At 43.5% G+C, this 13,888-nt stretch overlaps 1 protein-coding gene across 10 annotated transcripts; it reads left to right on the forward strand.

Annotated features, from left to right (window-relative positions):
* The first annotated feature begins 1,448 nt into the window (after positions 1-1,448).
* LOC133376998 (uncharacterized) lies at positions 1,449-12,775 on the forward strand. 10 transcript variants are annotated; one of them, XM_061610142.1, is made up of 5 exons: positions 1,449-1,553; positions 3,480-3,632; positions 6,281-6,352; positions 9,145-9,326; positions 9,524-12,775. In XM_061610142.1, the coding sequence occupies exons 2-5, from the start codon at positions 3,569-3,571 to the stop codon at positions 10,355-10,357; spliced, it is 1,152 nt and encodes a 383-aa protein (XP_061466126.1). In that variant the 5' UTR covers positions 1,449-1,553; positions 3,480-3,568; the 3' UTR covers positions 10,358-12,775. The 10 variants fall into 10 exon arrangements, with proteins under 10 accessions (XP_061466126.1, XP_061466118.1, XP_061466119.1 ...); XM_061610134.1 differs by lacking the exon at positions 1,449-1,553 and adding an exon at positions 1,560-1,805 and having other exon boundaries at positions 3,477-3,632; XM_061610135.1 differs by lacking the exon at positions 1,449-1,553 and adding an exon at positions 1,560-1,805.
* The last annotated feature ends 1,113 nt before the right edge of the window (positions 12,776-13,888 follow it).

Genomic DNA, 13,888 nt, shown 5'->3' on the forward strand with positions numbered 1-13,888 from the left:
GTGATCTGCATCATTATACTATGCAATTTTCTCCCACTTGCTATTAGACCTTGATGAAATATGGCAAAGGATAAAACTGAACATTTTTGGTTGGCCATCAGGGATGAATTCCTGTGCATCTTACAATGCAGTCCTGAACTCCAAGGTACTCCCAGGCAAGTGAGCATAGGACTGCAGCCTAAGGCTGCTACCTGCATTAAGGCTGCAATCCTATACATACTTAGAAATAAACCTCATTGAACTAAATGAGGCTTACTTACAATGCAGTCCTATACATGCCTATGCAACAATAAGACAGACTATTCACCATGCAGCTCAGTTATTTGGGTAAAATTATTGGTACCAAATACATTATTCTGAACATTTTTAAGCATAAATATTTTATGTAATAAATGCACATGTTTTATCACACAACAAAACATTCAGAATTTCCACACAGAGAAAGTTGTGAGGCTCTTGTTTTCAAATGTTATGACATTTTTTGTTCAGATTGGTATCATGGCCAATTACAGATTAGTACAGATTTGGCACACTCTTTATTGTAGTCAGTACATGTAGGGAGTAGGGAGACACAAGGTCCTTCATTTACTAAATAGCCCATTGTAACTTGGCAATTTGGATGTTCCAGCCTTTCACTCAATCAGTGAGGCAAAATTAGCATGCCATAAAGGACTTATTGTAATTATACAATGAGTATGTGGCCCCAGTTTTAATTACCTGCAATATACAGAATTGGGAAATGTCCCCAGCATCTTGTTCAGCAGTTCAGGTTTCAAAGTGGGCATGACTCTCTGTTATCTTTCCACAATAAGTTATCCTTCCAAGATTAGTATTGTGGTATCTTAAAGACTTAACAAATTAGCTATGACATAAGTTTACATGGATGAGATGCATGAAATGTTATTCTCAATGAGTGCACACACACAAGTGTGTAAGGGAGAAAGAATGTAGATGGTGGAGTCAGATGGCAATGAAATACAAAAAGTACAGGCTGAAAATTCAATTAAAGGTTAAATATATGTACAATAAGCACAGTGACTATTCACAACAGCTGTAATTAGTAAAATCTCTCTCACACACACCCCTCCTAAAGGCAGTTATTGACTGACAATCTTACATCTAGTCTCATGAGAGTGACACAGCAGCACCCTCATTCTGCATGATTTAGTAATAATGTCACAATTAACAAAAACTAATTATGAATGAATTTAAATTATGAATGCAGAGTTTAGATGGATTAAAATATGACCAATTCATAGAGATGATTGTGAAAGGATTCAGCAAACTACCGCTGTGTCTATAAGCCAGAGATAAGAATTGTAAAGCACTTTGCACACATTAAAAATGATGCAGAGGCGGGATAAAACGGCGATTAAATAAAACGGCGGTTAAACAATTTTGCCGCCCCAAGCAGGCATGTTGCAGAGGAGGCCCGCTTGTGCCTCAACGACTACATTTCCCATCCTCCCCTCGCCCGGTCCTCCCGGCCCTTTCTTTCCCTCCCGACGGCTCATGTTTCTGGGAAGAGATGGCTCGAAATCTCTGCCAATCCGGTGGGGATCTCTCTGAGTTAGGGGTTCCTTCCCGGCAAGTGCAGCCCAAGGCGATTCCCAAGGGCCGCATCTGGAACTTTATCCTAAACTTTGCTGAGTTCCGCAGCTGAACAGCGCGCTGCAACTTCCTGCAACGCACGCGCGTCCAGGCGGAGAAAGGAAACTCCGTCCCCGGCTCGGGGTGTGTGTGGGAGAGAGAGAGATGGGCGAAGAGGGATCTGGAAGCGGGGCTGCGCTGGAGTGGATGGCGTGGTAGGGGTGGTCACAATCAGCGCGTAAACTTGCAGCTTGCTCTCTGCCCAAGGGTTGAATGTTTCTACCTGGGGTGAAGCGTTCTCTTTGTAAGGAGATCGGATATATGGTCTGAGAGGTGGAGCCTTTTCCCCCTGCCTTTTTTATTGCTGGTTGAGGTTTCTAAACCGGTGGCCTCTTAGCATCCTTCTCTCCGTCTCTCGCCTTCCTCCCCATTACTTGCTTTATCGTGTGCCCTCATTTTCCTTTGCGGTGCTCTGATACTCCTGAGGGGTGGGGAAGGATCGGGCACCCTTTGCCATTTTCTCTTGACACCACTAGCTTCTCTCCTCCACTACCTTCCACACCCCTCTGCTATATGAAACTGGTTCCAGGCAAGGGTTGTTAAAGAAGGAGATATGTGTAGTGGCAGGCCTCTCTCTATAAGAGAAAATACCTTTGCAGATCTCTCAGTTTTTCATTTTTCCAGTCCTAAATTTCGTTCTCTGCATCTCTGCAGGAACTGGTTTTTTTTTTTAAATCTTCAGAAAAGTTCTCCAGCATTTTTGTGCAAATGTATCCAAATAAACCCATTTTTGTAGGCAGTTTTGACTAATGTACACAATTTTGCAAGCAATTTCTTGTCATATGATGCATTTTGGTATGTTATTTTACATATATTCATTTTAATGCACATTTTCCCCTAATATATGTATTTTTGTAAACATTTGTTGGCTAACTGCTTTGCAAAACTGGGATAAGTGTGAATTTTGAAGGAAGGCTGTGTTTCGATTCTCATATTGTTTTGGAAAGTGCGAATTTGACGGATTTGGCTTGAAACGCAAATTGAAGCAAATTTTTCCCTATTCCTAACTTTGTACATACCAGTTGCTGGTGGAGGAAGAACATTGTCAAAATGCCCAAAAGTAAGTGATGACCTTCCTTTGCTTTTTTTGTCCCAGTATGAGGTAATCAAAGAATTATATTGCTTCTGAACATGTTCCAGTTCGTGTGGGAATATGTAACATAGTTTACAATGTGATGCTGATTTGCATCTGTGATGTGGGGTGATTCAATATCATTGCAATATTTTATCCTAATCTTCATACTGGAAGGTGGTTAAATATACAAGGCAGAAAAGCCTACATTGTTTACCAAAAGTTGGGACACGGGGCGGGGGAGAGAACTAGGAAAAGATGGTATATTGAGTCTGGATGATTACTTGATATTATCTCGCTCACTTATACAACACCTGCCCCCATGCTGTCAGTTTTCCACTCTTTAAAGCTTTTGAGCAACCTACTTGCAGGCTGGCTCTTGGGAGGCAGCTATGACAAACACTCTGCGCTGACTGGGACTCTCCATGACTAAAGATAGGACCTGCCTGCTTTTATTCACTTTGGTTGGGACCAATGTACTTGCTACGCTGTTCTAACCAGACCCTTATTCTGAACCTTCAACCTTTCCCCCCCTCCCCCTTTAAAAAGTCTGCAGGCTGATCAGTGACTTTCAAGTAATAAATTACTGCTCTCGTCTAATTTTGGAAAGAATGAAGATTTGGTTCAGATTTGGTTTGACTCCTTGGGAATATTCAAGCTTGTTTCTACACAGCATGTACACTCGAGCGGTTTCATCACAATCCTTCAAATGGTTTTGCAGACAAACTTGCCATTCTGCTTTTATTTCTCCCAGCAGGCTGGATCTCCCATGAACTGCTGTAAAACCAGAGCTGTCATATTGCAGGTTGAGAGTCTAGAGACCATCTGTTCTTCCATTTGGATGCAATGGAATCAGCAGCAAGCACAATGTTGAACAAAGGACCCGATTCTAGGAAAAATGGGGTTACAGGTAAGGAAGAGAAGGGAGACAAACCCAGTTCTACGGGTGCCTGAAAAGGGTGCTGTTGACAAATATTTGTTACAAGTGCACACTAGTCAGCATCCTGTTGTTTAGATCATTTGTTAGCTTCTGTGACAGTCTCCTGTTTCCCTATGCGAGTCCTTTTCTTGTTCTCCTTTCTCTGCCCCATTCCTGTGGGGGCCCATGGATGTGTGGGTATTCAAGATGAAGCTCCTTTTAAGTAAGACCTGTGTAGCCAAGAGGAAGGCCCTAGTTCAGTGACATGCAAAAGGTCCCAGACTCAGTCCTGACACCCTGGCATCTCTAGGGTAGGTGAAGAAAGGCTGTTGTCTGAAATCTTGGAGAGCAGCTGCAATTCAGAGTGGACAGTACTGGACAAGCTTGAACCAATGGTCAGACCCAGTAAAAGAAACTTTGTATGTTCCATGTGTAGTCCACTATTTTCTCCACTGAATGGCAATGGCTATCTACGCTCGGAGATCCTGCTTGGGATTGAACCTGGGACCTTGTGCTCTTAGCCTTCCCTGATTGGATCCTACCCATATCACATCTTGCTCATAGCCTCTCATTGGCCTCTGTTTTTGTTTGGCAGGGGTGGGGTCCTGTGGACCTTCACATATTGCTGGCCTTGAACTCCCATCAGCCTCAGCCAGCATGGCCAATGGTCAGGCATGATAGGAGGTACTATGAACGTTGACTCTTGCCAGAAATGTTTTGAGTTCATTCTCTGTGGTTGATATATTGCATAAATGTCATTTTAGGCAATCTCCGTTCATGTCAACATGGAAAGTCTCCTGTACAGGCTCCTCTATATGTAAGCCTGCATTGTGCAAAGTATTTCCCCATACAGTAGCAGTCTCCGGAATTCCTTCCCTGGTGCAATATCCCAAGTGCTGTGCTGCATTAATGCAATATCATGACCTCTACTAATGCCCCTTGCACAGCAGACATAGGCTTAGAGTGGACTCAATTTCTTTTAGGCCAAATCCTGGAAGGAATGCAGCCTTGAGGCTGGGGAACAAGTCCCCCATTGAGAAACACTGATGTGCCTATTTTGCTTGTTCCTGCAAACTTTTTAAGGATAGTTGTGGGTTTTTAGCATTGCTTCATTCTTATTCCATTGATGGCCTGACTATTGCCACTGTTTGTTTGTGTTAAATGTGCTTGAGCTTCTCTCAGACCTGAATGGCTTTTAAGAACTGAATGGCTGGTTTTTTTAAAAATCCAATTAATATTAAAAATCCCTGTTTTTATCACATAGTACTTAGAGCTCTTTGGGCTGGGTGCACTTAGAATTTAAAGCTGGAGTTTGTGTGGCCATTTCCTATATTTGGTTCACAGCAGGGCTGTAGTCGTCCAGGGTCTCAGGGGGTCTTAGACCCCTTACTTTCTTGGGAGCAGGGTCCCAGCAGGGTCTCTACGTCTCCAGCACCTATGAGACAATCAGCGTGAAAGGGGAGTGTGTTAGCCACTGAGAAGAGTCTTCTACCATGCTTCCTTGCCCTTTCCTACTGATCGGAGTCAATCAGAGTGAAAGATGAGTCAGCTATCATTCTCCCCTTTCATGCTTATTGGCTCCTAGGGATATATGTTGCTGTGAGAGAAGGAATTAGCAAGGATCTCATTCTCAACCTAGCAGCAAAAAGCAGGGGAGGGTGTGTGGGTGTGACTATCATGAAGATACGCTGCAGTTCTGAATTTGCCACTACACTACTGGTTCACAGTATTCTTTGTTACAGTTTCCTGAGAAGATAGCTGCATTTGCCTGTTGCAGCAAAACCGTCAAAGAGTCTTGTGGCACCTTTAGAAATGTATTCTGGCAACCGTTTGCAATTCCTGTGTGAATTGTCACTGCAACAACACTGCATACATTTCACCTTTAATGTAATAGTCACAGCCTAAACCTTTTGCATTTCATTTACCCCATCTCATTATTTACAGTTCCCACTCCCCACAGTCATATATCTGTAACCATCAGCTTAGTATAACACTTCATGAAGCCTTGTAAATAAAAAGTTACTAGTCTGCAAAGAAATTTACCAGCCTTGTGGGGGCTTGCGGAGGACAAACGTAGAGATCCCTCCCTCCCGCAGGAGCCTGGTGTGTTTCGTATTTATTTATCATTACATTTATACCCCACCTTTCTTCCAAGGAGCTCAAGGTGGCGTACATGTTTCTATTTTATGCTGGGTACAAAAGAGGAATAGAGTGCTACATCCCTTCTCTGCCACTCACCTGCATGGAATTCCATGTACTTGCCTACATCCAATTCTTTGGTGCCTCTGGCTACCAGTCTAGTGCTTAAATACAAGACTCACTTCATGCACTTTGAGTTAGTGTAGACAGTACTGAGCTAGATGGATCTATGATCTGACTCAGTATAAGGCAGCTTCCTATGTTCCTGTGGTGAGGAGGAGACCAACATTTGTACAGTGCTTAATTTTTTTAGGTGCTTTACAAGTTTATAGTACTACGGGCCATAAACATTGCACTGGTTTAGAGGCGATGGAAAAGGGAAGCCATCAACTGCATGTTAAGTGCACCAGCTTTAACATGTGTTTTTGTTTTGGCCTTTGATGTCTGATCAGCCTGCCACTATATTCCTTGCTAGCATGCATTTTTCTCTCAATTTCCAGCCTTGTTTACAAAGCATCTTTGGAAGGCCTTGCATCTGTCTTCCCCTGTGGCACTTTCCCAGCACCACACAGGTAAGTGAAACATGGAAGACGTTCCAAGACGCTAGTTGCTTCTGCTACTGAAAGTGAATCCAGATGGTAAGGAACAATTGGAACCTTTGAACAAGATGGCATTTTGGTGAACATGATATAGAAGACTTGTTGGAGCCCAGGAATCTTGAACTGATCCCCCCACCCCCATCCAAAGGGCTTTCTTTGCTTTAGAAAGATAAAAACCACATTTTGCAAGAGGTAGTTAAGAAACGCCTTATCTGGGCTCATCTGGTTTACAGCCTAGCCCTTATCTGTCTTTAGAAGCTTTGTATGTGTAAGGCTAAAGTAGGACCAGATTTCCTGGTGCCAGAAGGGTTATAGGACATCGCTTCACCACCACCGCATCCCTCCCAATTCTGTTGTCTGTGCAGCCTACTCTTGAGTTATCCTTGAGCAAATGAATGTTAGCCCCCTCCCCACTTTCCAAAATGTCCACCATTTGTACAAACAATCCTTCTTCTTCAGCTTTCAGTGTATCCTTTAATCATGGGGTTAAACGACAGTGGCAGAATACATGCAACAGCATTTATTTGCTTCTGATACCTGATGCTACTCCCAGGGAAGTTGGGAGGAGGAGTTGGAAGGGATGCCTCAGCTTAGGTCTTCACAAAACAAACTGGGGGTGACACATCTATACTGCAGACTAAAACTATTTGGCCTATTATGGGGTGGGGCAGCTTTGGTATGCCAGCATGCTCAAGGTTCCATGTATATTTTTTTATTCCACACAAGTGTAGGACAAGGATGGAATTTGGCTTGTGCTACAGAAGTGGGAAGATATACCAAGGATCTCAGCTTTCTAGTTTATGGCTGCAGAGAGGGGCTTGAATCAGATGGCATCCATACTAGATGAAATCTCAGAAGCCAAAGTTTGTGTCTGTGTATAAAATCCACTGGCCAGGAGGGGTGGGAAGGTTTGAGTGCCCTGTGGCACTTTTGGTTCTCTCCGTGCCTGGCCAAGCCTGAATAAATTATGCACATCTCTATAATTTCTGTGAATGAGACAGGTTGGACAAAGAAAGTTTTCAGGGCACAGAATTTGTTCACACATCTTAGTGCAGAATCTGATGAATAATGAGATCGGGCAAAAGTGGCTGTTATCATTAATGGAGAGAACCAAGTGTTGACCACACTGCAAAAGACTGAATTTTCATGTAGGAGGAAAGGGAAGACAGTGACAGGTGACATCCTCTGTGTGCATCAGCCCAAATTCCGTGGGATGTTATAAGAACAGATTATTGTGGGTTGAATCCTGTGGTGGCTTTCTTCTTTGGGTTTTGATCCAGCAGAGATTTCCTCTAATGGAAGGATGAGGTAATTTCCACTTATCCTTTTTCCACCTGTACCACCTTCCACATTGTTCTGGAGGGGTCCTCACCCTCTGGAGCAGATTTTCAAGGGCTGTAGGGAGGATTGGTGAAGATTGCTTCTCCTCCACCTTATGTTAGTGGAGGTGCCTGCTGGATCTAAAGCCCTTCTGCACAATTGGATTCAACCTTATATATTTCATTTCTGTCCTTTTCTGTAACGGATTGCACTCAAAGTATTGAAATATCGCTATTGTATATGTATGTAGAAAAATATATCTTCCAAATTAACAACAGATTGCTTAATTTCAAACTTGTGCAGATTGTTTTTAAAAGGTCAGAATACATAGCCTAACTATGCGTGTTTGGCAGTGGATTTTTGTACCTGGATTGCAATGGATTAGTTGCAGAACAGAATGAATTTGTGCTACTGGCAAAAGCTTCATATGCTGCAGGAGTTGGTTTGACCTGAGCCATTTTGTCCTCTGTCACAGCTATGCTCATCTGTACGATCAAGGTGTCTTCAGGCTTCCAGTAAGAACAGATACTGCTATTTACTAATTAGTTTTAATATAAAACACAGTTGAGGCCTGGAGCCTGATGACAATAATCTTAACAATAATAACACCACCCAGGGGACGTTCTTTTTCTTTGCTGCCTCTGGAAGGCAGGTGGCCCATTGTATAAGTATTAAGTCTGCATGCTCTTTACAGCAAGTAGAAGCAATGTTGAGTGTCTGAAAGTGCATTTAAACTAGCCTTGTAAATAAGCCCACAGAAGTTACTAGCCTGCAAACAAATTTACCAGCTTGCTGAAGGCTGACAGAGGAGGACAAAGAGTTCTATCTCTCCTGTGACAGCTTGCTAGGTGCAGAGGATGGGGGCTTGTCTCCTCTAGCAGCTAGCTTGGGTTCTGCACTGGGCACAGAGGAGTGATGGAGGGCTCCATCCTTCTGCCAGCCTGTTTATTCACCTTCTTGGAATTCCTGATCACCTGTGGCTAGTAGGGTAGTGCTTAAATACAAGACTGATGTTAAAAAAAAATGCAGGGTAGTATCCAATGCTAACCCTACTCAGAGTATACCCACTGAAATTAATGGATATGACTAACATGTATCTTAGTTGGATACAACTCACACATTTTAGGGAGTAAATGAAATATTTTAATGTGCTTTTAATTAATGGCCTATTAGCAGATTTTATATCTATATGCTAAGTGAGAAAAGGGAATGATGATAGAAACAGATGTGACTTTTACCTTCCAGTGAAAGGCTCCACTTAAAGTTGTGTGTGTGTTCATGACAAAACACAGTCTAAAAGCAGTGGCAGTGGAGTCGCATGAAAGGAATTGCCTCTTCCCAGAGGCAGAATTCATTAACATTCATGGAACATTATATATTTATGTGTGTTATGTGGAGATATTTTATCAGCATCTGTCTTTGGTGGGATCATCCTGTTCTTGCAGGTTCCTGCCCAGACTTGGTGATGAACAGGAATGAAGTGCTGGAACAAAAGATCAGCATCAGAGAAGCCTCTTCCAGGTCCCAGTCACCCATGAAGATTCACCAGCCACTGTGCTTATCTATCTCATCAGATGGTACCAGGCAGTACAATGGCCTGGTCTCTCCAGAGAACCTTCATGCTCAGGTGAGTGATGGTTTAGGCATGCCTGTGATCAGCCATTATCACAAGGACTAGGGTGATGAGACATTTTTTCAGGTACATATGAGATGGGTAGCAGGCCATGTTGTCTGACATGCCCCTGGGCCAGTTTGTGAATCCAGGAGTACGTTATAGTCTAAAGTGCCAGGAACTTAACAGGTACGCTTATCCTCTTTTCATAGATGAAGCAAGCCCACAGTGGTGGGGCAGCCAGCAGCACAGGTTTACTGGAACGGGTGTCCTTGTTCTGTGCCTCTGTATCCAAATCTACCACGTCCAAGCCAGTGGAGTCTCCATCCAAGCCCAAGTCTTCCATCCAGGCATCTTTGCTTTCTCCATTGCTGTGGAAAGGCAATTTTGAATTCAATTCCAGCCCCTTGTCTGTTTCTAGCTCCATGAAGAGCCACCATGGGAGTCTCAAATCTCGGGCAGCCAGTGACCCAAAGCCAAGGGAGGTGCAGACAGGCTTCAGTTTCTTGGAACCGATCATTGCCAGGGTGACGGATTGCATCTATCTGGGGAACCTCTGTGCAGCTTACAGTGGGCAGGCGCTTTGCAAGAACAACATTGACAGCATCATTGACATGAGCAGTTTGCCCAAGGACTGCAGACTGAGCTTCATCCCCTGCACTTGTAGCCGAGGGCCCCAACATAGCTGGTCCCGCCTCAAGGTGCACATCCCAGGGCCTTTGGAGGAGGAATGCCTGTCTCTGCAGCAGCCATGCTTCTGGGACATCAATGAGTGCCTTGAGGCCTCTCTGGAGAAAAGAAAGCGGGTTCTGATTCACTGCAGGGATGGCTACTCTCTGGCTCCTACCTGTGTTATTCAGTACCTGATGGTCAAGCATCACATGAGACTGCTGGCCGCTTACAAGTTTGTCCGAGCAAGGTACCCAGTTAACATCCGAGGGTGCCACCAAGACCTGCTGGTGGGTCTGGAGAGATCTCTGTGGCCTGGAGAAGTGGACATGGAGTGCTCTAAACAGGCCATGTCGAGGAAGATGGCATGGACATAGGGCCAAACTAGCATGCCAGGGCAGCAGTTTCATGTGTTTAAACAGAACTGTCTCGGGCATGTAGAAAGAGGGTGCTGCATGTGCCTTAAGCCTCCTCTTGCCTGCAACCCCTCTCCCAGCTTACTTCCAGTATTTAACAGGACTAACTTTTTTTACTCCAGGAGCCGCATGCCAGTGGAGCCTTGTGGCCAAAGTGAAAGTGGGAATGGCCACTCTGGACCCACTGTTTCTTGCACTCACCCACTGGCAGACACACATACAGCACACTCTCATCACCCATCCAGAGCAAGCACACATACAGACAGCTTAAACACTCACACATATGCCGGTGCAAATTCTGTCTCTCGTTCATAAACACACGGCACACGATGCACACACACACACACACACACACACACACACACTCATCCCCATTACACTACTGAGCTTTCTGGAGAGGTTTAAATCTCTCTACCAAGCACAGCAGTGCAGTGCAGAGGACAATCCCAGTGTTTCCTCTTCAGAGACTGGTCTCTGAAAACCAGAGACAGTGGCTTTCCTCCCAATTTCAACACTGTGCTGGAAGGAGAGAAACCATTTGAAAAGGCTTGGCAGGCCTGATTTGGCCCATGGCCCATGGGTTTACCACCCTTGTGGAACTGCTGCCATCATGCCTAGCTTGCCTGTTATGCGGTAAATAATAGAATACTATGAAGTGCCACGTGAGCACTAATGCATAGTCTGAGCCTGTTCCACAAGGCCTTTTGATGCCATTATGATGTTTCTAATATAAAGAAGCTGCCTTGTATTGAGCTGCCTTAACCCATTGGTCCATCCTCACCCAGTAGGTTCCTTTGCAGCCCAACAATCAGAGATCCTTCAGTGGAAGATGCCAAGGACTGATCTTATATATCAAAAAAAAAATGTGCTGTTGCTGAGCTATGGGGGCAGGGCTATATTTATCCTGCATTTATTATAAAAAATATTCGGTGGTGGTGGTTTTCTCCCCATATTTTTCCTGATTTGGCTAGTATTGAGTAGGGTAAGACACTGAAGCTCCACTCTTCCACCACTGGAAATCTTAGCTGGGTTTCTGAAGTTGATCAGGGATTGTCAAGACATTTTCAAGCAAATATTTACAAATACTTAAAAAGCTGCTTTTTAAAAAAACATGAAAACTGAGTTTCCCAGAAAATGAAAATACACATCCGGTACCACAATCTGTGAAGGTTTTTGTATGTGTGCTCCTGTGAAATTGCAATTTTGTGTACAGCCCTGACCCTCGCTTAGATGTTGGGAAGCACAAACACATTCTTAAATTGCCCACTTCAGTGAGGTAAATGGCTCTGTAGCAGCCAAGTCTGTTTCCATAACTCTGTAAATGGGATAATTCAGTCCATTCATCAAAAAGGCATTGTAGCCCTCTTATTTGTCAAGGAAATTTTGCAATGTAGAACGTTTAAAGTGGAGATGTAGAATGTTTAAAGTGAAGATTGTCTTGACAGCACATTCCAGCTGCAACAAGATATAAGTTTGTCACATCCTGATATTTGTATAAAAGTCTCTCAGTCAGGGACAGATAGGGCACTGGAGAGGAAGCATGTTGTCAGTAGTGGAATTTAAATTTGGTGCTTAAAAATCCCAGATTCTATGTTTGGAATAAAGTAGATATTTATTCTTTCTTCTGGGCTGTAATCTTGCTTGTTTTTTCAGATTTTATCTTGTCGTTTCAGAATTTGGACTTTTTAAATTAGGAATACTAGCCCATTTTGTCCATAGCAGGCTGATGCAGATTATTGGTTGCCATGTGGTACTAAGGGGAGGCATGTCTGTATAGATTTGGATGTGGGGTTGGGAAGTGAGTTGCCCTTGAGCCTTGTTCTATAGCGCCTGAAAAAGGCTATGAATTTTTTGACACTATCAGTCAGTAGGGCTGTGGAATTTTAACACAACATGCACAACAGACAGTGTGGATGCTTTGCGTTCCTATGGTTCCTCCAAATCTGTTTCAATATAATTCCCTGACAGTAGCTGAGTAGCAATGAACACACAATCTTTTCTTTACTCTGCCTTCCCCACTACCATACTGATCTTCCCCCTTTAAAAAATCCAGTACAAAGCATGGTTCAAAACATGATAGTTTTGCATCTCCCCTATTGTGTTCTCCAACTAGCTTGGCCAATATTCACGGTGCTGGTGAAGCAAACATCATCCCTCCTGTGCACTCTCCGGGAGTAAGCCAGAAATTCAGCTACTATTGATTGTACCAGTTGGCGGTTGATAGGCAGGCAGTCTGGCATGATGCAAACTTATCCAGGTGACAAACATTGATGCTACAACACTTGATCATTTGTAAGGCATTTTGATCAAATTTAGGCTTAAAATGTGTTATCCGCTAACAGTGTTTTTACAATGTGAGATGTGACGTTAAATAAAGAGTAATGTGGTCCAGTGTAGACCTCTCATTGCTGGAGTTGTATTCAAGAGACATTTGAGACTCCATAACCAAAACGTATGAGCACATCTTTGATGTACATCTTGATCCTATGTATGCTTACCCAGATGTAAATAATACCAAAGTCCACAGGGGCTGCCAGTGTTCAGGAATCAAGAGCCCTAGTATTTTGAGCTCTTTGTTAGGGCCAGAAGATATACTTTATAGTCTTCTTTTCCTTATCCTAACTGAAAAATAGTAGTCTATAATAGCTGATCTCTGAGTGAAGTCCTGGTTGCTACAAGGATAGCCTTTCTGGCTTTTTGTTTTTCTAAGGAGTCTCATAAAGTCAAATGGGTCTTACCCTCTAGGTATCTGCGTAAGATTGCAGCTTGGGGCCCATTGAAATCAGTCTGGTTTAAGTTAGTTGTTCTGTTCAGTCCTGTTCTGTTCTTTCAGCAAGGTTCCGTTGTAATTTACTTGTTGGGTTGTATCCTTTGGCTGTTGCTTTGGCAGCAGTTCTGCCAGCAGGTGGCAAAAGGAAACTGTCTTTCCAAGTATGACAAGGGATGTAAAATTGAAGTCCCATTCCATCTTGATCTTTCCAATATGATGCACTCTTTTCTCACCAGGCTAAGCAACATCACACTGATGACTAAAATGTGTTGCTCTCCCTTATCTTGCACTGTGATTTCTTTATGAAAATGCAGGCAGCACTTGCCTTGGTTGCCCAGGTGCTATAACAGGAAGTCGGCTGTAGTACTATCTTTGCAGCTAGCTGGGTAGTTATTGATTAACAGAGGGGCCTGAAATTTCACGTTTGCCTTTAACATGTACTTGAATTGGAACAGGAATTGAATATGGGAATCAATGTAAAAGTTAGTTTATAGCAGCCTGGATTCAAAGTCTAAAAATTAATTGAAGGCCATTCCTTTATTCCAGAAGTACCTTTAGCTCTGTGGCAGGGGTGGCCCATCAGATGTTGTTGGACTCCATCAGCCCCCACCCAATATGCTCAATGGTCAGGGATGATGGGAATAGTAGGTCAGCAACATCTGGAGGGCCACAGGTTAGACATCTCTGATCCATAATAGTGGGAGCCAGTATGGTGCCCTCTG

Source organism: Rhineura floridana, chromosome 2 (assembly GCF_030035675.1).
Source record: "Rhineura floridana isolate rRhiFlo1 chromosome 2, rRhiFlo1.hap2, whole genome shotgun sequence".
Taxonomy (NCBI): domain Eukaryota; kingdom Metazoa; phylum Chordata; class Lepidosauria; order Squamata; family Rhineuridae; genus Rhineura; species Rhineura floridana.

Coding starts and splice junctions, on each gene's coding strand:
- LOC133376998 (XM_061610142.1), top strand. CDS start 3,569: ATGGAATCAGCAGCAAGCACAATGTTGAACAAAGGACCCGATTCTAGG. Junction 3,633..6,280: donor TAGGAAAAATGGGGTTACAG/GTAAGGAAGAGA, acceptor CTCAATTTCCAG/CCTTGTTTACAAAGCATCTT. Junction 6,353..9,144: donor ACTTTCCCAGCACCACACAG/GTAAGTGAAACA, acceptor CTGTTCTTGCAG/GTTCCTGCCCAGACTTGGTG.